At 36.6% G+C, this 24,100-nt stretch overlaps 1 protein-coding gene across 1 annotated transcript in view; it reads left to right on the forward strand.

Moving 5' to 3' along the window:
• The window catches only part of MYO16 (myosin XVI), a 585,697-nt gene that overhangs the window by 168,180 nt on the left and 393,417 nt on the right, over positions 1-24,100 (forward strand). Inside the window, exons 6-7 of the mRNA XM_024925327.4 lie at positions 3,286-3,410; positions 16,102-16,227. Coding sequence (XP_024781095.2) covers positions 3,286-3,410; positions 16,102-16,227 — 251 coding nt within the window. The remainder of the gene's footprint in view (positions 1-3,285; positions 3,411-16,101; positions 16,228-24,100) is intronic.

Here is a 24,100-nt window from a genome sequence, read left to right on the forward strand (position 1 = left end):
CTTACAAAAACAATATTACCTTAAGAGGGACGGTTAACGGAATTTAAGTTAGGGTTCAGATTGACTTCGGGAGTTGATGTAATTTCAGTTTTGCACAAGTATCCACTGATATTATCAGATTAAACCACGCAGTAATAATATCACAAGTAATAATGTGTGGATTTCAGGTAAATTATTTTGTTTCTTAATTCTTATATTAAAATAAATTACTAAATTTCTTTCAAAATAATAAATCTAAACAGACCTTCCATTAATTTGTTTTCAAAAAACAATACGAAAATCTATATTTTGTACATAAATGAGAATGGACCCATTATCCGTTACAACGTAGACTTACGGGCTATATCCATCTTGGTTGGTTTTATCCAGGAGCATTAAAGAAATTTGTTTGACAACGCAGAGAGGGAGTTTCTGTTGTGTTGTATTAACCAAAAGTGATTTGGGCTACTTTCCTGAATATATATAAAAAAAAATCTAAAATTCACATTTTAATTGGCATCATATCTGATTCAAAATTAAGTTTTCAAATATTAGGATACAATGTAATAATATTCCCCAGTGATATCTTCACAACAGGGACCAGAAATAGATATTTTTTTCTTAATAAAATGAGTCTGCAGTGAGTGATGTCTTATCTCTGTTTTAATTTGTTACTTGTTTTTAATCTTGTTGTGTTTTTATCATTCCATTTTAAATACATAATTATATAAAAGATACATACAACTTTAGTAGATGTTGTAACATCCTAAAAGTTAACAAAATAACTTAAGAGTGACTATCAGATTCTTGTGCTACTTTAGCATGCAAAATTGAAGGCTGACATCTGAGAAATGATATTTGCCAAAATAAAATCACACATGAAATTTCATAATCCTAAAAGTCAGAATAAGTGACAGTTTTAGCTGGTTCATAACAGACCTCAAATGACTCTATAAGGGAAATGTTAGTTCTAAAATGGCATGTCCATGATTCAGAAGCTGAGGAATGGTCACGGGTGTTTCTATTTCATGTTTCTACTAAAATGTACTAGTTTGAACAGAATATTTGAAACAAGATACATTATTCAAATACTGCATTTTGCTTTATTTTGTTTGGTTACTCCATGCCTCCTAAATGACCAGATAATAGTATATGACACACCTAAATGAGAGGCATGAAAAACACATGTTAGAAAGCTGACTAATCACAGATCACTTTTATTTAGTGCTTACTGAAAGCTAAATACATATTATATGTTTTATGTGTTTTAACTTACTATCAAGCAACGGACAAATCAAATACTATCAACACCATTTTGCAGTTGAAGAAACAGAGGCAGAGGATAAGTTACTTGCCCACATTGGCACAAGTAGTCATTGATACACACAGCACTAACACCCAAGCAGGTTGAGTCCAGAGCTCCTCTTCTCTATTGCTCATCCAGGCTCGGAGAAGGAGCTGTGGCACGAGGCAGAGTTGAAGTGCCCCATGGGGAGAAAAGATACCAGATATGCAACACACTTGATGTGGTTTCTGCTATGGAGCTACGTCTTAAAAGTATGAACTATTATCTGAGGGACTAAGCACATTGAAGCCCACACAGTTTAAATAACTTTCACAGAGTCAACCTGAGGAAGGAAACTACAGACAGTCACATTCAGGAGCATCAATCCAGGGTGTATTCTTGGGTCCGCTGTGCTAGGCTTTCTCTTGATGTTTGCTGCCAGGATGAAATCAGATAAGAGACAAAGTGCTCAGAAGAGTGGCTGGTTCATAGCAAACACTTGCTGTGAGGGAGGTATCACCATCATTATCATTTTTCCCTTGGAAGAAGATGAATTAATTCTCCTTAGTAAATACATATTTTGTTCAGGAACCAATGCTAGGAATAGGGGACACATCAATGAAGAGACACAGCCACAGATGATACATCACGAAACTTCAGGTTAAAATATATGCTGAATAGAGGTATAGACCTGAGCCTTGTGTGCACCACCTACCCACCTGGGTGAAGTCAGACTGTGGATTCCGCACTCAATATTAGTTATCTTTATTAACATTAGTAGTCATGAAATGTTCAATTGATGCATCATTTTTAAAAACTTATTTTAAAATCATTTTAGATTACAAGAAAGTCTAAAGACAGCGCAGAGTTCCCAAATGCCCTCCACAGAGCTTCCCCTAATGTTAACACTCGCATAGCCATGGTACACTTATCAAAACTAAAAAGTTAACATTGGGACAATATTAACTGTACTAAACTACAGGCTTTATTCATAGTTTTCCAGTTTTTATACTAATGTCTTTTTTTTTTTTTTTTGAAATGGAGTTTTGCTCTTGGTGCCCAGGCTGGAGTGCAGTGGTGCAATCTTGGCTCACTGCAACCTCCGCCTCCTGGGTTTAGGCAATTCTTCTGCCTCAGCCTCTCAAGTAGCTGGGATTATAGGCACTTGCCACCACAACCAGCTAATTTTTGTACTTTTATTAGAGATGGGTTTTGCTATGTTGGCCAGGCTGGTTTTCAGCTCTTGCCCTCAGGTGATCTGCCCACCTTGGCCTCCTAAAATGCTGGGATTACAGGTGTGACCCACAGTGCCCAGCCTAAAGTCTTTTCTTCTATTCCAGGATACTAGATTGCTTTTAGGAGCAACTATTTTGGCCAGAAAAATCATAGAGATTAAAATCTGTATCTTTGTTATTTGTTTCCATTTAAGTACTTTAAAATACTTTGAGTAATGTATGTTGATGATTTATACTAAAACAGATATTAATTGAAACCTGCCATTATAAGGCATCATATCATACTTTAGAACATAACATCCCAGCACTTTGGGAAGCCGAGGTGGGAGGATCACGAGGTCAGGATATCGAGACCATCCTGGCTAACACCGTGAAACCCCATCTCTACTAAAAATACAAAAAAAAATTACCCGGGCGCAGTGGCAGGCGCCTGTAGTCCCAGCTACTCAGGAGGCTGAGGCAGGAGAATGGCGTGAACCCGGGAGGTGGAGCTTGCGGTGAGCAGAGATCGTGCCACTGCACTCCAGCCTGGGCTACAGAGCAAGACTCTGTCTCAAAAAAAAAAAAAAAAAAAAACACAACAAGAGATAATTTTATATTTTTTAAAGACTATAGTTGGAAATAGAATATGTGCAAAGATAAACAATTCTTTGAATGAGTGCTCAAAGTGGAAGAGGAGCTTCAAAGAAAAACACATTGAAAGAACAGATTATAAAGCTAGGCTTTGACCCCCAGGAACTGAGAAGTATCTCTCCATTCTGGTTGAAAGGCTCTTTCTCCCCACAGGAGTGGATTTGACCTCACTGCGCCAGATGAAGCTTCAGAGACCAATGAGTATGTTAACAGATGTCAAACACTTCTTATCATCTGGAGGAAATGTCAATGAGAAAAATGATGAAGGAGTAACCCTGGTAAGTTCATATATTTGACTCAGAAACTATTTGAATAGAGAATTTAAGTTGATCTATAAAACATAGAATTCATTACAATTAACCTTTAAATAATTGTTGTGATCATAAAGTAATACATGTCAATTGTAGAAGTTTTGGAAAACACCTAAGTAGGCAAAGAAGAAAATGCAGACCCAGCAGTCCCATTATTGGGTGTCTACCCAAGGAATATATATCATTCTACCATAGACACATGCATGCATATGTTCATCCCAGTGCCGTTTATAATAGCAAAGGCATGGAATCAACCTAGATGTCCATCAAGGCGGACTGGATAAAGAAAACATCATCCATATACACCATGGAATACTACACAGCTGTGAAAAGAACAAAACCATGTCCTTCATAGCCACATGGATGCAGCTAAAGGCCATTACCTAAGAGAATTACCATAAGAACAGAAAACCAAATATCACATTTTCTTACTCATAAGTGGGAGCTAAACACTGAGTCCACATGGACACAAAGAAGGAGATGAGACACCAGGGCCCACTTAAGGGTGGAGGGTGGGAGGAGGGTGAGAATGACAAACCCCCTAAGGGGTACTATGCTTATTACCTGCGTAATGAAATAATCTGTACATCAAGCCCCTAAAACACACAATTTACCCATGTAACAACATACACCTGTATCCCACTGATCCTAAAATAAAAGTTGGAAGGAAAAAATGTAAAATGCTTATGCCACTACCCAATATCTCTAGGTTGATATATTTTCTTCAAGCCTTCCTCCTATGTATGTTTTTCCTAAGAATTTAAAATAATTTTTATGCAGTACTTAGTCCATGTAGTTTTTGAAATGTAACTTATAGGAGCATGCTTTCATTTTAGTGTTCAGTAAAACAAACTATGGATGACTTTGGTGAGTGAATTTCTAAATTCAAGCAAACTCCTGTCATTACTTTTTATTGCTCTCAAGCACTGTTGCAGCAAATTATTAAAAGATCAACAAAATTTGGATTAATTTGTATATATTTGATGTCTAATCACCGAAATAAGAGCATTTTGCCCTACTGACCCATAAAACTTACCTGGGTTAGTGTGAGTTAAAATTAATAATGACAGAAAGAAATGTAAGACCCAGGGGAAAAAAATTTGAGAGAAAGTAAACTAGAATAGGAGAAGGGAATTTGGAGTTCTGAAGTGTGAATTGAATTGAAATGCTTCAAATCAGTGATTCATTTCTCCCATGAAAAAAATATGGTGTGAGGTTGAAGGCAGTTGATAAGGAAAGTGATTTAACTAAATAGGTAAAAGTTTTGTTGTCTGAAAAGTTTCCTTGAGTAATAAATGTAAATATATTTTTACATTTATTAAATTTTTGCATTTATTAAGTGCCTGTGACCTCTAGATGGTCACATTCTAAAAATGTGTTGTTTTCTTATGACTTAGAGTTACGTTGTTATAGTCTCCTAAAGTTTATAAATTTATAAATATTTATTCTGGAAGATAAAATTTAGAAAAGTCTAACTTTAAAATGTTATAGTTGTATAGGCTTCTAAAATTTCCCTTTTCTTACTTTCTTTTGTTTTTTTAAATGGAATCTTTCCCTGTCACCCAGGCTGGAGTGCAATGGCATGGTCTTGGCTCACTGCAACCTCCACCTCCCAGGTTCAAGTGATTCTCGTGTCCAAGTGATTTTCCTACCTCAGCCTCCCGAGTAGCTGGGACTACAGGTGCATGTCACCATGCCCAGCTAATTTTTTGTATTTTTATTAGAGACGGGGTTTCACCATGTTAGCCAGGCTGGTCTCGATCTCCTGACCTCGTGATCCGCCCGCCTTGGCCTCCCAAAGTGCTGGGATTACAGGTGTGAGTTACCGCGCCTGGCCAGCTTCTAAAATTTTTAAATTATACTTTCCTAAATTTTGTCTTCCAAAATCGATATTTATAAATTTGTAAACTTTAGAAGACTATAACAATATAACTCTGTCATAAGAAAAGAAAGCAAAGCATATTTAGAGTGTTTTGAAAAATAACACATTCAAATGGCAAAAGCATTCTAAATTAATGAAGAAATATAATTGGCCACATGCTATGAACAAAATAATAGTGACCAAAATTCTTTTGTCATGGATCCACATTTCAGTTGGGAAAGTGGGTAATATACACTATAAATAAGCTAAATATATAGTATCCTAGTAATAAATGCAAGGGAAAAAACAACACAGGGACATGTTGGTCATATTGTTGCCATTTTGGATAGATAGAGAGGAAAGATCTAACCAACAAGGGTGTTTTGAATAATGACTTCAAAGAAGAGACAGCACAGTGGGGCTGTGAAGGGAAAGCATTCCAGGCTGAGAGTCAGAAGTGCAAACCACAAACTCCTACAGTGTCAGGGGCGAGTGTGGTGTGCTTGGGAAACAGCAATGAGCCCATATGGCTGAAGCAGTGTCAGCAGGGAGGGAGAGGCGCTGGGACCAGATCACACAAGCTTTTATGGGCCTATATGAGGACCACGGCTATGACTCTGCATGGGATGGGAAGACAGTGGGAAGTTCAGAAGAGAGGAGGGGCATGAGCCTGCTCTGTTTTAAAAGGATCACCTACCCTGGCTGTTGTGTTAAGAACTGACTGAACAGGAAACAACAAGTGCTGGAGAGGATGTGGAGAAATAGGAACAGTTTTACACTGTTGGTGGGACTATAAACTAGTTCAACCATTGTGGAAGTCAGTGTGGTGATTCCTCAGGGATCTAGAACTAGAAATACCATTTGACCCAGCCATCCCATTACTGGGTATATACCCAAAGGATTATAAATCATGCTGCTATAAAGACACATGCACACGTATGTTTATTGTGGCACTATTCACAATAGCAAAGACTTGGAACCAACCCAAATATCCAACAATGATAGACTGGATTAAGAAAATGTGGCACATGTACACCATGGAATACTATGCAGCCATAAAAATGATGAGTTCATGTCCTTTGTAGGGACATGGATGAAGCTGGAAACCATCATTTTCAGCAAACTATCGTAAGGACAAAAAACCAAACACCACATGTTCTCACTCATAGGTGGGAATTGAATAATGAGAACACATGGACACAGGAAGGGGAAATCACACACTGGGGCCTGTTGTGGGGTGGGGGGAGGGGGGAGGGATAGCATTAGGAGATATACCTAATGTTAAATGACGAGTTAATGGGTGCAGCACACCAACATGGCACATGTATATATACATGTAACAAACCTGCACGTTGTGCACATGTACCCTAAAACTTAAAGTATAATTTAAAAAAATTAAAATTAAAATTAAAAACTGACTGAAAAGGACAGGGGTAAACCTGAGAGTTTGTTTAGGAGGCTTTTCCAGTAATCTAGGCAATCAGTAATGTGGCTCAGACAACAGGGGTAGAATGGTAGTGCAATTGGACCTCCTAATAAATGTGTTGTGTGATTAGAATGACTCCAAGCATTTTTAGCTTAAACTACCAGTGTGATGGAGATGGCATCAAATGAGATGAGGCTGAAGAAGACACAAACCTAAAGCAGGAAAGATCACATCAGTTCTGGAGATATTAAGTTTGAAGTGTCTCTTAGCCATCTTAATGGAACTGTTGGATTTGTGGTTGGACATTGGAGTCTGGAACTCAGATCTCTAGATGAAAGAAAGAATTTGGGGAACATTAGCATATATGTGATGTTGAAAGCTTTGATACTGGATGAAGTCACTACTTGTATGCAGAAGGACAGAAATTTGGGACCAAGCCATGGAGATGAAGAAGAGGAGGCTCCAGAAATGGGATGAGAAGGAGCAAGCACTGAGGAAGGAGGAAAACCAAGAGGACGAAATGTCCTCGGAACCAAGTGAAAACTTTGAGGAAGCAGGAGGAACGATAGACTACCAAATACTGCTGAGTGGTCAGTTAAATGGGAATTGTGAATTGGTTATTGGACTTAGTAACTTGGAGGTCATTGACTTTCTCTTGGAGGACAGTTTCAGTGGACTAGTAGGGTCAAAAATCTGATTGGAGTGAGTTATTTAATTAATTCATTTATTACACGTAATGAATTAATGCCTAACACATAATAGAAACGCAATAGAGCCTTTGTTTCTTTGTATGGTAGAATATATTACAACTTCCTAGTTCTTTAAAAAAATACTGCTAAGTAAAAACAAAATGCATACTTCAACCACTGCTAAGTAAAAGAGCATACACACTTCAGTAGAGAAGCTATTGAAGCAATCAATACAGAGCAATAAATAGCTATCATTTTCAATCATTTTGAATTTTTACTTTCCTTGTGACCTTCTTTTTATTGAACAGAGAGCATAAATATTGCAAATAATTGTTCTAAAATAACCAAATCTTGTGGTCATTATCTTTGAGCTTTTAACAAGAAAGTAACAATGAACAAAAGGCTAGGATGCTGTCCCTTGAAGATTACAGCATTTAACAGCCAGTAGTTTGGTTTGATTCACATGTCTGAATTGGTTAGTCTGTATATGTTAATGACTGTCATTTCCTTGTGTTTTCTGTTCTGTAAGGTATATAGTGTATGTATCTATTGTGGAGATAAGGAGAAGAAGACACTTTTGTTCAGATTGATTTCCATACCTGCGATGGAATGCCAGTTGTGGTTCAAAATTAGGCATACATTTTCACAGTGTTAAATTGTTATGTGCAAAAGAGAGGAAACTAACAACAAAAGGCTCAATGGGAATAAAATTCTAATAAGACGGGTTTGGAGTTGCCTTTACCTTCTTTATTAGAATTGCAACAAAATAACTAAATATAACATATCTCTTTTTAAAAGGGATCTTTTAGTTTACATTATCTTCTTGTTAAATAGGGGCCTCAGAAAATGATAGAATTTTAATAAACACCATGTTACAGAGTATATGAAGGTGAATTCATCAGTTTGAGAATGTAGTCTTTGAAAATATTAATGCGATAACTGGCATATATATTATGAAGACATTGTTGTTTTATTATTTACTGTGTTAGCACATAATTTGATATATCACATCTGGCCCCAAGGCTTATTTATTTGGTTTGTTAGGAAAGAATTATTCAGGAGAGGCAAGTATCAAGCAATTTTATTTTTGTCACCTTTATTTCAGTAATGCTGGTTCATCCCTTACTTATGGATGGAGACAGCCATTGATTTTATGGTCATTTTTAAAGAATACAACTTCTGTGATCACTTTATGTCACAAACCAACCTTAAATTAAAGTGTCCAATCCCATATTATAATTAAAACTCTCAAGTCAGGAGTTGTAGAAGTTTTGTGCCATACTTCCCAGTGACCGTTGGGTGTAACCCATGGATCACCTTTCAAAATAATGTTTAAAATGCAATAAAAATGGTGCCTAGAAAACAAATTATGTTGAAATATAGTCATCATAATATTAAAAGTAAATGTGTGATATATAATGCATGTGCTTCTATATCATTCCACTAAGCAACAGATCTAGTAATTACCATGATTTTAAGGTGGCATTGACCATGAATGCTATCTTGAGGTATTTGCTGCAACCGAAGAGTGATATGAAAATGTCAGGACTTTTATTGATGATGACATCACAGGTTTGCTTTTTGTGCTCATTGTTGAAGAATTTGCTAAACTTCAATTAAGGAGTCGAAGAAAATAGAGCTATTTTCTCACCCAAGTTTTCACCCCGACCCCCCGAATTTTATCCACAAATCCTGCAGAGGTCAGTGGGCCCAGGTGTTAAGGACTGTGAGTTTAGTTAAATGTTAAATCCATTCCCAACTTAGTGCTGTACCAGGTTGGGAAGTCCATAGAAGGGAAGGTGGACATGGGTTACTATTTTTCCTCTTGCCACTTTTCTTCATCCCTCACTCCTTTATTAAACTCCACTGAAGTTAAGAGGAAGAAGAAGGGAGGAGGGAGCAGATAGGGAAGAGGAGAGGCAACAAGAGCAAGGTTTTTAACTGAGCCTTCTTTAGATGGTATGTAGCTCTCTGACCAAGAATTTGAGTCTTTTTGTGAGAATTTGGGGGTGTTTTGGATCTCACCCGCCCGCCATCATCATGGGGAAGCCTTAGCCTGTACCAGGTCTGGGTGATGCGCTCTTCCAAATGGTCCTTTATGCTCACTCGGCTTTTGGGAATTTGAGGACACTCCAGATTTTCTCTGCTAAGCTGTGCTTGCTCCATGAGGCACCCCCTAAAATAGAACCAGAAATGACCACAGCTTCATGGGTAAACCAGCCCATCTCTTGCCGTTTACTTTGTGCATGCAAGAATCAAAACCAGTTTATTCTGTGTCCACCAAACTACTCAGGATATGTAGCTTCTCAGAGTGGTCTCTACAGCCTCTCTTTGCCATAAAATTGGGAGGAACTCTCATCCACCTTGATACCTACACACAATGGGAAGGGAAAGTGGACTCCTAACACACTAAGAGTGCTCTTTAAAAATTGTTCAACACTTTTTCTCCTTTTGTCTTTAATTTCTGACCTAGTGTGCCCTCAGTCTCGAGGTAGAGTTCAAAAGTCATCTGAGCAGTTTTAGGGCAACTATTTTCCAATTTACATATATAGTCTCACTTTGGGATATGATTTATAGTATTTTCATACTTCTGTCAAAGCTGAGATAGTAAAAATCCTGTGTTAGTGTTATGATGAAATACATGAAGAAGACCTGAAATTTTTGGTCAACAATCCTGACTGAACCTAACAGGTATTTGAATGGTCCTCAAGATTAGTTTTCATTTCTTCGTAACATAGTTTTTATTAAAATATAGCATTAGCCTCAGCATGATCTTCTAGCTTCGGAGTGGCAGGGGTCACAAAGCTTCAGTAAGAACAGATCCAGTGGGAATATATCATAATATTTAACATTTTACATACAGATTAGTAAAAAATCAGATGCACAAATACAAGGGTAAGATAATTAAAAACAATTAACAGATATTTTCCAAGTTATACATGTGGACAAGACTTAAGCCTCTGGCAAAGACCCTTACAATGTAAAAATATGAAAAAACACAGAAATGTTAATATCTTTGATTATGTCAGAAATTATAATTAACATTTTGCATTAAAGAGTGAGCAAAATTAAGGGGCAACAGGTAATTTGCTGAGACTAATATTTGCAACAGGTTTCCCAAAATTTTAATATCTTCAAAATATGCAGAGTTCATAGAAATTAATTTAAAAAACCACCTCTTACTAGAAAATAAACAATAACAAGAGTCAATTCACAAAAGAAAAATATCCAACTAGCCTATGTATATGAAATGAGGACCACTGTTGGGAATTAAGTAAATGCAAATTATTTGAAATCATTTTAGAAATAAATAATAGTGAAGATCAGAAAAGCTAAGGGTCTGTGCAAATAGATTCTTTCATACACTGCTGGACTGTAGGTAAATTGGTACATTCTAGAACTCTGCCTGGCAACATGCCACAGGAACTTGAAAAAATGCTCATTATTTTAGAATCAGGATGTATCAAAAGGAAATCACTACGGACATATATGATAATCACCAACAAAACATTTTTAAAATCAATATCAAAAATGGTAACTACATAAATATCCCACAATTAGGAATTAGCCCAGTCAATGAAAATGTGTCTGTATAATTGTATACTATGCTTTCCTAAAAATCCAGGGTTTAGAAGCCCAATAGCACCATGATGAAGAGGCCAGATAGACCCAAGTCGGTGCTCATCCTGGAAGGCTCCATCACTTCCAAGCTGTGACTTGTGCTGGCTCCTTAAACTCTGAGTTACCATCTTCTCATCTTTTAAACTGGAATAATAAGAGTGCCACATTATAAGATAACCAGGCCTGAGGAGACCGTGCATGTAAATCACTCAGCTTATTGTCTAGTTAGTACACAGTGAGCTCTCGATCAAAGTTAGCCTTTAAGTGATCCAAACATTCAACGGCATGGAAAATATTAACTGTATTTGAATAAAATAAATTGCTAGGTACACAGTGATTCTAATTTTATTTAATATTATTTTAAATTGACAAATAATACTTATATGCATTTATGGGGTACAGTGTGAATTTTCGATATATGTATACACTGTGAAATGATTAAATCACACTAAGTTAACCTATCCACCACTTTTCTTACCATTTTTGTGTTGAGACATTGGAAATGTATTCTTAGTTATTTTAACATGTATAATACATTTTTATTGACAATAGTCATCCTGCTTTGCAACGGATCTCAAAACATATTTCTCCTGTCTAGTTGAAACTTCGAACCCTTCGACCAACAACTCTTCATTTTCTCTCTTCCCCTCCCCGAGTCCCTGGCAACCATCATTCTTCTCTCTACTTTTATGAGTTTTACTGATTTAGATTTCACTTAGAAGCGAGATCATGCAGTATTTGTCTTTCTGTGCCTGACTTATTTCACTTAACATAATGTCCTTCAGTTTCATCCATGTTGTTGCAAATGACAGGGTTTCTTTCTTTTTTAAGAGTGACTAGTGTTCCATTATGTATATATACTACATTTTCTTCATATATTTTCCTGTTGATGAACAGTGAACTTGGCTATTATGAATAGTGCTGCAGTGAGCATGGGAGTATGAATATCCCTATGACATAGCGACTTCCATTCCTTAGGGTATATACCAGAGTGGGGTTTCTGGATCATAAGGTAGCTGTATTTTTAGTTTTTTGAGGAATATCTATACCATTTTCCATAATGGCTGTGCTAACTTACATTTCTACCAGTAACATACAGATATTCCCCTTTCTCTGTGTCCTTGCCAACACTTACTTGTCATCTTTTTGAACAGCCATCCAAACAGGTATGTGGTGATATTTCATTGTAGTTTTAATTTGCAGCTCCCTAATGATTAGTAATGCTGAGCATTTTTTCTTGAGCCCATTAGCCAATTGTATATCTTCTTTTGATAAATGTCTGTTCAAGTCCTTTGGCCATTTTTAAATTGGGTTATTTGTTTTCTTGTTATTCAGCTGTTTGAGGGGCCTACTTTTATCAAGGGAGTGGCATCGTTAAATAGAAATAAATGACCAGAATCTGAGAAGCGAAGCATTTATCTAGAAAGTCCAATTGTCAGTATCTTTAGTGTCTTTTTATATTTTACATATCTTAAACTCTTAAAAATAAATATAAAGCAATTTAAAGTTAGAAAAACCTTTCTGGATTTTACCTGAATACATGCTTGAAAGGGCCCAAGAGTGTTTTGCTGTTGAAACCAGGCGGGGCCATCTTGGTATTCATCTGTGGACATTTGCTCTGTGCTGCCTTAAACCCTGTCCAGAGCAATTGATCCAGCTGAGAACCAACATTGAAAACAATGATAGTGCTACTTATTTTAATTTCTATAAATATTGAGTTGAGGTACTGTTTTTCAAATATTAGAACTATCTTTTATTTGGGAAAATGAAAATCTCAAACTTCAGAAATAATTGGTAGTCCATAGTATGTTTTCTAGCAATTAACACTATCAGTAAATGAAACGAACAGGCTGTCAAAGACTGAGATGCTGTAATATGAAATGGGCACAGTGTTGGGGGCTTTGACCGGATGCAATGAAAACTGATCCTTATATGGGATCATAAGAAGAGAAGATGTTCTAATGACCAAATGACCCTGTTGTCTGTTTTTACCCAGGCCTACATCACACTGGATATGTGTGTGTTAGGGTGCAGTTTTACAGGAGATCCCTTCTAGAGTAGACTCAGACTCCCAAATGTGGAGCCTGGGATGCTCCTGTGCTTTCATAGCTGAAAAACACTAGGACTTGGTGATGGTTTTGCAAAGCATACCAGGAGGCAATATGCCACATTTACCAAACAAGACTGTGCCTGCACTGATGGAGAGCCATGGGAAAGCCGAAGCAAGCATATAGATATTGTGTATCATCCAGAGACTAAAATGTTAGTATAAAATTAGTATGTGGAAGGGTGAGGGACATAGAAGTGGTTTACAGAAATAAGAAAAAAATTATATTAACATACAAAAATGATGGTATGAATGCAAGATGTATTAGGAGCCTCAGTATGTTAGTGTTATCCTTGTGGCTTGACCTCACTGTGTGTCCACTCTTCTGTGCTATTTCAAATCTGAGTGCTGGAGGCTGCAGAGCATGGCCTCGGATCTCAGTGACCATGCTTCTTCCTTGGGCCAGTTACCTAAACTCTAAACCACTGCTTCTCCATCTGCAAAATAAGGGCAACAATCATGTCACAGATGGTAAAGATGAGAAGAAATAACTCACGGCTTTTATACCTAATGTTTTAGAAGCCACTCTGACCACCTGTCCTGCTTTGTAGCTAGATAGGTGATTTCCAAATTGTAATTTTTCGTGGGAACTGTGTTTGCTAATATGCTGCTGCTAGTTCACAGCAGAAATGATAACCACCTCTGTGTTTCTCACAAGGCCCTTAAAGTAGCAGGAGAGGAATGTTCTGAGACACCACAGGGATCAACACTGTTGCAGTTGGGCACCTGATATCCTGTAGTCATAGTCAGGACAAGTAGTAGGAGTATAAATTCCATTTCATAAATAGACATTTTTGTTGTTGTTGCTGTTGTTTTTAATCTTTTAACTCTAGGTCTAACATGTTCTTAGTGATGAGAAACTATATCCCACAGAGGCTAGCTGTTTGCTTATGGATTCAGAAGTTGATTGCCAGTAGACTCAAAATAATGCTCTTAACTCCTGCTATTGTATTATGATAATTGAAAAGTTGGTTATCTCATGTGATTAAGTAGAAGTATTCAATTAGGGTTTTCATTTGTTTGTTTATTTTGGTTTTGGGATTACCTAGAAGTAAACTTGCCAGCCTCCACAAAGGTCACTGGTAGTAACACTTTGGATAGAGTCTCTAGTGAGTGAGCCAGGACTTCTAGTCTTCCTTCCCAGCTGTGCTTGTGGTAACTGGCCCAGGGTTGGACTAAGTTCTAAATGGTGAGAGCCAATTTTTGCTGTATGGAAAGCAAATCTAATCCTGCAGGGATTGGCCCTGTGAACTTGACATCGTTAGTATCAATTGCTAACCAGAAAATGGATTCATTCTTGATTCCATTTGTAGACTCTGCTTTATGCTAAAAATTAGTATCTTCTGAGATTCAGATTATTGCATATAGCACAGAGTAACTGCCAATCATTTACTGATTATTCAAATAACGTAGAATCAATTTAGAAGCAGATGAATAGATCAATTCTCTAGGAGAGCAAGTAAGTAAAATTATATTTTCTAAAATACTTATGGATATATCATTTTGGGGACTGTTTCCTAGAATATTAATAAGATTAATTCTGTATGTAGCAAGCATGGGAAAATCTATGTGAAACAGTGTCTTCATTTAGATGGATGTATTTATTCTAATGTAGCTGAGTTACAAGAAATAAACATATATTTACACTCTGTAGATTGAAGAGCCTAATTAGGTCCAAGGCTATAAAAATAAATGTTTTTGTTAGATTTTATCAAAATGTACACATTGAATAAGCCTTTTTGACTTTAATTTTGTCTTTGTAATAAAAACACAATGGAACAGAGCTACAAAATTCCGTGCTATCAAACCTAGAAGATGGCATTGATTTTACTACTTTTAAGGGTTTTTTTTTCTTTCTTTTCTGATAGTTTCTTCTTCCTAATTCTTATGTTTATAAAATAAATCACGTAGTTGCTTAGTAATGTCATTTGAGTGTGATGATAGTTTATATAGAAATACAGGCTGCTACCTTAGAAACAGGAATTCCCTCACCTGAAAAATGTAAAAAATTCTCCAAACCCCGATCTCATCATTATTGTTCCAAAGGCCTTATTTCTAAACTTAAGATTCCATTAAAAAACTAATCTGGGGCTGGACGTGGTGGCTCATGCCTGTAACCCCAGCACTTTGGGAAGCCAAGCCAGATGGATTGCTTGACCCCAGGAGTTCAAGACTAGTCTAGGTAAAACACAACATGGTTAAAACTAGTCTCTACCAAAATAAATAAATAAATAAAATTAGCTGGGTTTAGTGGCATGTACCTGTATTCCCAGCTACTTAGTAGGGAGAGGTGGCAGGATCACTTGAGCCCTGGAGATTAAGGCTGCAGTAAGACATGATTCCACCACTGCACTCCAGCCTAGGTGACAGAGAGAGACCCTGTCTCAAAAATATAATTTAAAAAGAAACTAAAACTGGGAGAATGTTACAATGGTAGCTACACAATCATTTTTAAGCCGCCAGGATTAGTTAATCCTTTTCAGTGTTTCTGTGCCTTTTACACATACAGAAGCATCACAATGACCACATTTCCTGTTTTTAGTTATTCTTTGAATCACTTTCTATAGCACCAATACAATGCCTGGAATATAGAGCTAATCAGCAAATATTTTACCTTTCGGCAAGAAGTGGTAAGCTTTGCAATTATTATATTCTGTATTTTAAAATATTCAGATTGCATTGAAATGGAACTCGGAGGGGGATGGGAGTTACATGAAAAAGTGCACACTATCAAAGTTGGAAGGAAAATTAATAAACATAAGCGTACTTTCAAAGACTGATAATTACACCCATTTATACCAAATAAATAAAATTGCATGTATGTTCTTTTGTTTTTATGGTCTCTGTATTTTAGATCCACCATTTCATTAAGTAGCTCTCTTTAAACCACTGAGTGAACTGCATGAATATCACTACTTTAAAAAAATGAATAATAAGATGTCTCTTCACTGCAGTTACACATGGCGTGTGCAAGTGGCTACAAGGAGGTGGTGTCTCTTATCCTGGAACATGGTGGAGACCTCAACATAGTAGATGATCAGTACTGGACTCCCCTCCACTTGGCAGCCAAATATGGCCAGGTAGAGTGATTTGCTGAATTCTTTAAAAAATAATTTTATATAATTAATTAATAATTTCATATTCAATTTTGATTTGATTTTAAATTATGTACTAATCATTATTGTAATTTGACTTTTAATAGTGTCTTCTTACTGAACAAACATTTTTATGGTTAAAGGAAAATGCTTATACAAGAGCACACAAAAGCATGTTCCTTATGTATCTGAATATTGTAGTCAAGTCATTGAAGAAATAATCAAAATCTGTAAACATTTGTCATAATATGGAGTTAAAATGTTTTTCATATTATATAGACTTCATATGCTTGCAGTCTCATGAATCTGTAATAATTATGTGTTTTCTACGGCAAATATTTTATTCATGGCAATAGTAGGAAAAGTAACTTAGATTTACACTATATGGAGATTTAAGTTAATGTGTTCATTTCAGAACATTACTTTGGGGTAACAATCACATCTAGTACATTTGTAGTAAGTTAGATCTTTAAGAGACTAATCATTATGTAAAGTAATCTATCATAAATTTCAGTAGTGTAACTATCAAAAGAATGGAAAGAGTTTGCATTTCACGTATTTTAGAAAAAAATCATATTGCGTGGGGAAGTTCTTTCAAACAAACAAGAACATTGTTTGTTTTGACAGCACCTCCTGTAAAAAAAGATCCATTTATTCAATAAATATATTTAAGGATCTGCTAAATATCCCTGAATTGTGCTTCTATGGTGATTCAGTCTCCTTATTTGTTGCTGGTCTGTTCCAGCTTTTTATTTCTCCTTGATTGAGTCTTGATGGATTGTATGTTATTAGGAATGTGTCAGTTTCTTCGAGGCTATCCCATTGGTTCAATATATTTGCTCATAATATTCCATCATGATGCTTTTAAATTTCTGAGCCGTCCATTGTACTGTCTCCTCCACCAGTTCTTTTTGAGTTGCTTGCTCTTCCCAGGGTTATTGTCATAATTAATGGGGAGGAGCAGAAAGAAAAGTCTAAGTTGGTGAATTTTAAAGCAGCTGTTTCTTCTTCTAAAAATACTAATTTCTTAAAGTCTTGTTAAGCTTGGTAAAGAATGATAAAAGAAAATTAATTTATTATTATTTTCACATGAAACCCACCTGAAAAGCAGGGAAATGAGTATATATTTCTGCAACTGTTCTATTATAAAGTGTCTATTGCAATCTTTGGCTCTGCATGTTGAGGGTGACTAAATGAAGTCAGTTTTTCCTGACTCATAAGGAGAATCTAGATATTTATTTTCCACCTCCTGGAAGCTGTAATGACCAAGGCAGAAAAAATTAGATTCTGATTAGAATCCAAAATTCTGATTAGAATCAGAAATTTTATCCCTCAAGCCATCAGATGAAGCTACTGACCTTTTTCTCGGAAATGCATAGACACAGAAAGTATCCCTACAATTTCAGAGGTTGAGTCCTCTATGAAAACTAGGCATAGACCTTCCAGAGGCCCATAAGAAACCTACAGAAATAGAAACTTCTTCTTTGTTTTTTTTTTTTTTTAATGAACCTTCTTTTTTTAATAGAACCTTCTTTTTTATCGCCCAGGCTATAGTGCAGTGGTGTGATCTCAGATCACTGCAACCTCCGCCTCCTGAGTTCAAGCAGTTCTTGTGCCTCAGCCTCCCAAGTAGCTGGGACTACAGGCGCTCACCACCACGCCTGGCTAATTTTTTCTATTTTTAGTGGAGACAGGGTTTCGCTATGTTGCCCAGGCTGGTCTCGAACTCCTGACCTCAGGTGATCCACCTGCCTCGCCCTCCCAAAGTGCTGGGTTTACAGGCATGAGCCACCGTGCCCTGCCAGAAATGGAAGCTTCTATCCAGGAAATTATGTTTCTAGTAAAGCTATACTATATAGTAAGAATTGAGAGACAAGATCAGCCAGATAAAATTTGTGTTATGTGGTAAAAAAAAAATCTGTAATTAGTTTGAGTGATGAAAATGGATTTTTAAATGTTTATATAGTTAGATTTAACAATTAAAAAACCCTTTAATGATTAACATATATGCCACACATGATACATGCCATGCATCAGTGGTAGAGGAAACGTAAGCCCAATCTAATTGTCACTTCTTTCAGAAACCTTCCTAGAGAATCCTGTCCCTCAAAAGTCATAAGACACAGGAATCACCAAATGATAAGGCAGAGAATTAGTGGCTATCAGTGTTATTACCTGCCTTTACCTGTCACATTCCAAAAACTTCCCAAACTTTTTAAAATCTGTTCTTTCAAATTAGAGAAACACAGTCATGAACTTACATGACAACTATGCTTCAGAAGCCATGTTGACTTTGTCAGATGCAAAGGAATTAAGATTGTTTTTATTACTCCCTCCTCCAGTGTGCCCACTAGGTTTCCAACATTCATCATTTATTCGTGATAAGTCAGTTAAGAAACACTTCCCAACTACTTCATTTCTTCAAAACCAGCCACAAAACAGTTGACCTGAAAATTTAAGCACACCCTAGCTTTCATATACTTCCTTCTATTTTCTCATGCATTTGATTCTGCTTATTTAAGGGATTGCATTAGGCAGTTTTTGCATTGTTATAACTTCCTGAGACTGGGTAATTTATAAAGAAAGCAGGTTTAATTGGCTCACAGTCTGCAGACTGTACAAGCATGGCTCTGGCATCTGCTGGGCTTCTGGGGAGGCCTCAGGGAGTTTTGACTCATTGCAGAATGCGAAGCGGGAACAGGCACATCACACAGTGGAAGCAGGAGCAGAAAGAGAGTTGGGGGATGTATACTTCGGGTGGGCAGCAGATGCCACACACTTAAACAACGAGATCTTTTGAGAACTCACTCATTATCGTGAGGACAGCACTGAACCATGAGACATCTGCCCCATGACCCAATCACCCCCCACCAGGCCACGCTTCCAACACTGGGGCTTGCAATTCAACATGAGATTTGGTGCAGACAAACATCCAAACTATATCGGGCGTTATGCCAGCTTTGTTTTGAGGCCTCCATGGCCTTCTCACTGGAATAGAAAGGGCCAGCGCTGGGTACCAGCCCCACCACTCACTGACTGTGGACTCAACAAGCCTTGATTGTTTTTTTCCACAGAGCCCAACCGTGGGGCCACCAATTATTGAGAACCATAAACATCTATAGAAAGGGGAGACTTTTACTTAGTTCAGCAGATTTTTGCGAATCATGAAGGTGAATGCCTCGTGTGTGTATGGATCATCAGTCAGCACGTGTCCTGATCCATTGATGGTTGCTAGATTGGTACAGACAGATATCTTACTCAAAGGTTTCCAGAAATGGCCATTTACAATGTGCAGATGAGGCAGGTTTTTAAAACACATTATTTTTATCCTCTGCTTCGCTAGACTTGCCTTTAATTTTCTAACTTCTGATACATTTTAGTACTGAGGAAAGTGTCTGAAGATCGTATGTCTTTACTACTTTGTTCCATTAAGCCTAGTCAAGTAGTGTCTCCACTCGAATGCATGCTTCAGAATGACAGACTTTGAGTTCTCCACTGTGCTAGCCCATTGTCCAGCACAGTGACCGAAAGACAAAAGCAACCAACATAGAATCAGGTGCAAAACTGGAAATACTGAGTGTAGATGAGGCTTTTGTTTCAGAATATAAGGCATCAAAACCAAGATACTCTTCTTTTACTCAGACTGGAAAAACAACTGGAGATTTATGATAATAGAAGATTTTGAGTAAATTGCATCTCAATTATTTCACCAAGAAAAATAGTATATGACATTTAGAATTATTCTAAAAAATTGTTCTCTCAAAAAGATGTCATTTAGTATGCACTTTGGAAATTATATTTTAGAAACAGGTTTATTTGAATATCAATTTATATGCATGGAAGATTTATAACTCTCTCTGAAGAAATTTGCTGTAAATATATTGTATCTGTGTTTAGGGGAAAAAGCATTAGAAATGTGAACATTTTAGAGAGACTAATGGCATTTTTAGAGACATTCACAGTAATTTCACTCTTATAAAGACCTTATAAATGTAAATACCTTTATGGAGAAGGAGGTAGCTCACAATCTATAACTGTACTTATTATTTACATTTATAGTGGGATGATGTACATATTTTAAAACTGCCTTTTATAAATATATTAACTTTTGCAGTGGAAAACAAAAGAGATGCTTGTTCTTTCAAAAACTAGGAACTGAATAAATTAGGTGAGCAATAAGTCTTTTGGTTTTACAACTCTTTCATGAGTTGTATGTGAAGTAAAATTTCATTCTAGTCTTGTATGTATTTACTGTATTTAGTATTTACAACAGAATTGGCAATACTACACCCAAAGATAAGAAAATATTTGTACAAATGCTGGAATCTAAGTATTTTTGTTTCCCAAAGTATTTTGTATGACATAACTCATACATCTTAATGTTTAAAAACCCATTTTTATTCTCAAATACATTTTTACCCAAGTATATAAAAATTAAGCTATATTCAGAACTTTAATTTTTTTGTGACTTATTTCTTCTTTGCTTTGGAGAAAACAGTCGGGTTATGCCCCTACCCCTCTGACCATGGAGTATTAACAAGCTTCATGTGCCATCCTAGGCTCCTATTTGATGTTTGCCATGGCTTTGAGAAATATTCTCACACCCTCAGCTTCAAATGCTGTCTACATGCTCATGGCTACTGAAGCCTCCTCTCTGTTCCTCTCCCAAATTCTGCATCTGTGTATACCCAGGGGCTGTCTCTTTTTTTCTGTCCTCTAACACCACCTGTTTAAAAAAAAACCATCATCTTCTCTTTCCCATCCCCATCTGTTGCTCTTCTGTTTTGTCATTTATTCACCACAAAACTAGTCCTTTGCCATTTTCCTACCTCTCTCTCCTCTCTCATGCCTAACAGAACACTGAGCCTACAAACTCCTACCCAGTGGACTGTGTTGAGATACTTAAGCTATAATCACCACCAGTCAATCTGTGCCTCCTCACTACCTCTCCCCTCACCCAGGACACTAGCATCTCTACATCTGGGTTAACCCATCAGCCTCTAACAGGTTTTTATCCCCCTCCCCCACTCTTCTGTCAATGACGAGGCTACAGTAATCATTCTACATGCAGACATAGTCACACTGTGTCAACACAGTATCCTTTCCATTGCTGTTGAAATAAAATACTTATTCCTTAGCACCATTTATAAGTCTCCATGTGTCAGAGGCCCTGCTTAAGTCCCGTGTTTTATTTCTCCAGCCTCACCCCACCATATGTGAGGTTAAAGCTATACTGAATGTATCTTCATGTCTAGAATGCACCACCACATATAGCCTATTCTTTGCTCTTCCTGAAATTGTTAAATTTTACCTTGCACAGCTACATTGAGATGTCACTTCACTGGCCGTCTTTCCTAATGCTCGGAATTTGCATATGACGGTTCCTCTCCTGTCCCTGTACAAGCACCCTGCATATCCCATATCATAAACACAGCCTTACCACAACTTGCTGTAGTTGTCAGTTCATTCATCTGTATCACCTTTTAGTCTGTAAGAAGTGAATGCAGGAACATTTGTTTGGCTTGTCAAAATATCATATCTCAGACAGGAGCCAACACAGAATACTGGCTAAGTTACTATTTATTTAATGAGAGAATCAATAAATGCCCTAATGATCACTGAATAAATGTGTGAGCAGTAGGTGAGTGGGCACGCCCCTTGAGACTGGTTCTTGCAGGAAATCATCCTGGAGATTTCCATGAGAAACCCGGGCACATGCAAGGGCTTTGGTAGCACTGGAAATAATTTGCATTTGGGATGTATTACTAAAAGAAATCATGCACAAATGAAAGGGATTTCAACCAAAGGCAATATCTTGTGAGCAACACCGTATTTAATGGTTGCTATGTGTCCCCCCAAAATTTGTGTGTTTCAAAATTAATCCCCAGTGCAGCAAAATTAGGATGTGAGGCCTAATGAGGGGTGTTTAGGTCATGAGGGTTTCACCCTCATGAAAGGATCAATACGACTATAAAAAGAAATTGCAAGAGTGTTTCTCTCTCCTGCTTTTCCACCATGTGAGGATATAATGATCTTTCCCTCTGGAGGGTGCAACATTTAATGGGGCATCTTGAAAGAAGAGAGACTAAGGCCTGCTGGCACTTTGATCTTAGACTTCCCAACCTCCAGAACTGTGAGCAATAAATTTCTGTTCATTATAAATTACCCAGTCTCAGATATTCCGTTATAGCTACACAAATACAACTATGACAACTGTATAAAAGGAAAGTTCCATAAAAGGAGACTGAGGAGGGGTTGGACACGGGCAGAGGAGGATTATGAGATTTGCAAATGGAAATAAAAGAGGAGTGTTTCAGAAAAGAAATACAAGGACAATTACATGGAAAACTGCAGTGATTAGAAAGTATTTATTTTGTGGTATGAGGGCAGAACTGTTTGGTTAATAAGAAATCATAGTTGAATCATTAAAAGTAGTAATGTATTAGACTTTCTAAAATATTAGATCTGAAATAGTTCACATGGTTCTCGGAGTTAGAGACATTTACTCATTGCAATGTAGAGTATGCACCATTGAGCTTAGGTATATGTAATTCAAGTGGGGTATGCAAGTGCTGAGTTTCTGAGAGACTTTAACATTATATTTTCCTCTTTATTAAATTAAATCAATCATTTTTAGCTTCTGAACTAGGAAGGAATGAGTGCTGGCTCCAAATACTCACTGCTATATTTTAACTTTTTAAAGAGATACTTTCACTCTCAAGAAATTAATCTTGATAAATTTAGCCACACTGAAATACAACTATTTGAAGAATAAGTAAAGTCTATATCCAGTAACTAATATTAATTCAAATTTCAGCTTAAATACACTTTCTTTGTTAGCCACTTAGTGTTTCCTTTTATACAGACACACAACACATACACACTCTCTCTCTTTCTCTCTGAATATTAGTCACCTTAACCTCTGATAACTTTGCTGATTATGAAATTCTTTTAATAGCAAAGATGAGTTGCAGTTGAACAGCACACTCTACCTGCTCACATTTTAAGTAATTTACCTAAAGATGTTTTGTGAGGTTAAAACAGATGTTCCAGAGTAGAGTAATTGGAATTAGCCCTGGCCTGCTTAATTCAGTTTTGTGAAGTGCCTCAGTGATTTCTAATTGGAAGCACATAGGAAATATTGACTTTACGAAAAGAAAGGAATTCCCCTAGTAGGAGAAACTTCCTTATTTCACACATGAATGTTTATTTTTACAGGCCTGAAATAAAATGGAATTACTTTTAGTGTTAAAGATTTTCTTGTAGGAAACATTTACTTTTATGATTTAAATGCTTTCCGCAGTTGAAGCTGTAGAGAACAGTAGTTTGTTGGGAGATTGCACATGATTTTATTTGGAGTTCTATAAACAGCAAATTGAATTTAGTGACGCAACATAATTATTAGACTCTCTGATACTCTAACCTTTTTGCAAAGATATAAAAGCTTTAGCATTATTGCCATTCTTTCAAATTTGTGGAAAACAAAGGCAATCTTAACTAATTTTTGACTTTCATTGTTTTTCTTTTCTTTCTGAATTTCTCTTTCCCTTCCTTCCTCCTGCCTTAATTTTTCCCTACCTTACTCCATATTTTATTTTTTTGTTCTTTCATTTTCTTCTTTCCTTCCTTCCTTCATTTCTGACATATGATATAAAAGCAAGAAAATGCCTCGAATCTTTAATATAAAGCAATACTCATTTTTGCAACTATTTTAATGTCCTGGGAACCTACAATATATATATTTTATCTTTCAGATTTAAAGATAGCTTCTCTTTCTTTAGCAAATGATATATTTGGAAGTCAAAATAACTTCTAAGTATAAGCACCCTGCTATAACATGAATAAGTACTACTGAAAT

This window comes from Pan paniscus, chromosome 14 (genome assembly GCF_029289425.2).
Source record: "Pan paniscus chromosome 14, NHGRI_mPanPan1-v2.0_pri, whole genome shotgun sequence".
Classification (NCBI taxonomy): Eukaryota; Metazoa; Chordata; class Mammalia; order Primates; family Hominidae; genus Pan; species Pan paniscus.